General features: G+C 49.2%; 2 protein-coding genes across 2 annotated transcripts; one reads left to right on the top strand and one right to left on the bottom strand.

Moving 5' to 3' along the window:
* N7458_002509 (uncharacterized protein) lies at positions 1 to 1,194 on the top strand (the record flags this gene model as incomplete). Its single annotated transcript, XM_056905892.1, has 1 exon — positions 1 to 1,194. The coding sequence occupies one exon, from the start codon at positions 1 to 3 to the stop codon at positions 1,192 to 1,194; it is 1,194 nt and encodes a 397-aa protein (XP_056769999.1).
* A 635-nt stretch (positions 1,195 to 1,829) lies between these two features.
* N7458_002508 (uncharacterized protein) lies at positions 1,830 to 2,572 on the bottom strand (the record flags this gene model as incomplete). Its single annotated transcript, XM_056905891.1, is given in 2 exon segments — positions 1,830 to 2,182; positions 2,194 to 2,572. 2 exon segments carry the CDS (start codon positions 2,570 to 2,572, stop codon positions 1,830 to 1,832), a joined length of 732 nt encoding a protein of 243 aa, XP_056769998.1.
* Between the last annotated feature and the right edge of the window lie 903 nt (positions 2,573 to 3,475).

The raw sequence follows: 3,475 nt of genomic DNA, 5'->3' as shown, positions 1-3,475 counted from the left end.
ATGGACGAAGTCAAAGCCGACCGCAAGCTCAAAGGCAAGGTCAACTTCATCAGTTGGAAGCGCGAATTTGAGCGTGCGGCCAAAGCGAATGATACCTTTGAGTATCTCACGGGCGAAGAAGTTGTTCCCCCCAAACCTAGAAAGGAAGACTACTTCGCGAAGCCTGGCGATGGCGAAATCCGTCACTCTATTCGGACTAAAAAGATATCAACTCCAATGGTTGACGATGGTGATGAAACAGACGACGCTCAGGCTATTCTGATTACCACCAACAACAACCTCCGATGGCAGATTGACTACAATGAACATAAGAATGCCAAAGAGAAGATGAAGCTCGCAAGCAAGTTGCTGGATAGTTGGGTCTCAGACGGCATCAAGATTGAGATTGAAGATTGCACCAACGCCAAAGAAGCGTACGATTTAATCAAGAAACGATACGCGGTCACTCATGAACGTGCGCGCGACACCCTGTTGAACCAACTGAGTTTAATCAAGCTTGAAGACTGTTTGTCGGTGACCGACTATACGAACAAAGTTCGCCAGGTCAAGGCTGACCTCAAGACCGTCAAATACAACATGACCGACGACATGTTCGCTACCGCTCTGCTTCATGGTCTTCCTCCCAGCTACCGTACCTTCAAGGACAAGTATGACTGGATTCGCTCGACCAAACCCGACGACCCTCCAGATCTGGACTACCTTTACGAACGCCTACATGTTGAAGAAGCTCAACAACTTCGATTGAAGGAGGAGAGGAGGGCCCGCGATAGGGCCAAGAAGGACACGACCATCAACGCGGGCAACAGAGGCTACAGTGGCCGATCTAAGCTAAGCCGCGAGGATAAAAGCCACTTAAGATGCACCTATTCCGACTGCGGTAGAACCGGCCATACCGAGGGAACCTGCTGGGTCAAGAGCCCTGAAAAAATCCCACGATCTCTCAAAGACAGATTACCCGTCCACATCGATAACAAGCACATGAACGAGAAAGCCGGCATGGCCGGTATCGTTGAAACGGATCTTGTTCCCGACAGAGATGTCTCTATCCGTGCTGATTCCCTAGGTACGGCTCCCTTCTCCATACCTCACGCAAACTCAGCTGACTCTTCGTCACAGAAGCGTAGCGCTGTGTTGTGCAACGAATTGCGAGAATTGGGGGAGCTAGTACTAGGGGGTCAGGAATCAGGAAATTGAGTTTCTCTAAGCGGGTTTTGGGAGCATTCTTGACAGGCACCTTCTGTACCACAGATACATGGCTAGCTGATACTGGAGCAAATATGCACATCGTCAATGACATCAAGTGGTTCAAGGATAATACTTTCCGTTTGTTCAATTCAAATATCAGCACCGCAGATGGATCTACTACCCTTGAAATAAAGGGAGGAGGAGTCGTTCAGCTCATTCTTAAGAGCCCTGATGGATTCCCGGTTAACGTGTCGCTATCAGAGGTTGCCTACGCTCCTCAAGGAAAATGCAATCTGTTCTCATGTGGCTTGTTTGCTCAAAAGGCAAGGATAACTGGTGTCTACAATGACCATTACATGACATGGATCAATGATCATGGACACACTATCGGACATGCCATCTTTGAGAAGGGGCTATATCAACTCGATGCTACGAGACTCTCCAAGGGACATGATCCAATGAATGTCGTTGCAGCCACGGTTGACTTCGATGACCCTGTTTGGAAATGGCATCGGAGACTGGGACATCTTGGATTCCAAAACATGTTGAACTTGTTGGATTCTTCCACTGGAATGGAGATTACTGCAAAACAGATCAAAGCGAAGCATAAAGCCGTTTGCCCTATATGTGCGACTACACGGGCCCTAGTGAAGATTCCCCGTGACCCCGCTAAACGTCATGCCCAAACACCAGGATGGCTCCTGTACAACCGCTCCCGGCCCAAATGCTTTCAACCATCCGGAATGCTTGCGGAGTAGTTCGGCTCCTGCGGCATTGTTTGCCACCATAACCACGTCTCCTGAGGGCAGTTTCCTAGCTGCGACGAAACTAGCGCTCCCCGTTAGGGCCATGGAGTTCTTCTGTCGGGCAATTATGGCTCTCTGTCTTTCCACACGTTCAACCAATTCCTTCGGTGAAAGCCCATGGATCTGTTCGCGATTGGGTCCCACCTTGACTATCACTTCTCGGTCCTCACGTAGCTCGACTTCAGGTACCCCTGGAGATGACGTGCCGTTACTGCGGGTGTTCGGTGCCGCAGCCTTAGCCAGCCGCGCTGCCAGTATCTAGCTCGGAAATCGCGCCACGCTGCCGCGGAATCTGCCGCAGAGGAAGACAAGGTTGTCGATAAAGTGCCAGTTGTCTTTTCGATGGTGTCCATTCGCCGGTTCAGACGTTCGGTGTCGGCATTGATCTTGGTCAGTGCCTCGAGCACCTTGGTCATCCCCTGGCTATCGCCCCGTTGGGCGTTGAGCGCGTACTGGCGAACAGCACGGATATATCCAGTGACATATCGGTCCTCTGTGCCATTGTTCTCGATGTAATTAAGCACCCAGCGAGCCCCATCTGCGATGTCTTCCATGGATCGGAGTGGGTCACGGGGTGCCATGGGTTTTGGTGTTCCTCTCCTTTCAGGGGGTAAAATCTGTGCATTCGCACCAGTCGCAACAACCACGGCCATCTCACCTATGTGATAGGTATTAAACGGTAGCGCTTGGAGTTACGACTACGATGAACTAATTCCCGAGGTCACAGGGCCTCTGGTTCGCGAGATATCTCAAGAAAACGTTTTTGCCAAGAAAGAGTTGTTTTTTATTCATGCTTAATATCCAATTTCTCGCCTTTCATCATGGAAAAGCGTGCATACTACAATGTGACTATTTTTCCGTGTCCTCAAGTCTGTGTACTTGGTTACCGATCATCGAATTAATCATGGAGGAAGTCTGGCAGATGCAAGACAAGGTTAGCTCATACTTTGCAAACTGGGTGAATATTGTGATGCTCCACTAACCAGATATTCTTTTTCACTCTCACCTGTCTTGGTGTAAAGGTGTCTCGAGCTTGCTTGGGAATACCGTGGAAGGGTTTCTACTGAACAATGGAGACAGCTGGCAGGAGGAGCAAAGGATGCAAAAGTGGCAGTGGTTGAACGGAGGACTGTAATTTGACCAGGAATGTGAAAAATATGGGAAGGCAGCAACGGAAGACTGCTTATCGAGCCTTGGAACAGTTATGTCAGAGATCATGAGAGCTTTCAGACATAATTTGAGGTGAAACCTCAAGTATCTCCCCCGAATGTTAGTACGGTGGAAGCACTTCAACGGGGTTTCACTTGCCTGCACACCCTCTGGCGAGCTCTTGATGGGAAAATATCGACACAAATAGAATTTGACTGCCAACACTTTTTTTAAGCGTCCAGAGTGAAGCTGGCATTAACACAAACCATTTCCAAGGTAAGCCATACTCTACCTGCGTACACTACGGCAACCATCCAGAAACTTATAATTTCAAA

This window comes from Penicillium daleae (assembly GCF_028827525.1).
Source record: "Penicillium daleae strain IBT 16125 chromosome Unknown utg000002l_segment0_segment0, whole genome shotgun sequence".
In the NCBI taxonomy this organism is placed as follows: domain Eukaryota; kingdom Fungi; phylum Ascomycota; class Eurotiomycetes; order Eurotiales; family Aspergillaceae; genus Penicillium; species Penicillium daleae.
The sequence above is the reverse complement of the archived record's forward strand: the minus strand, read 5'-3'. Positions and strand labels throughout refer to the sequence as shown.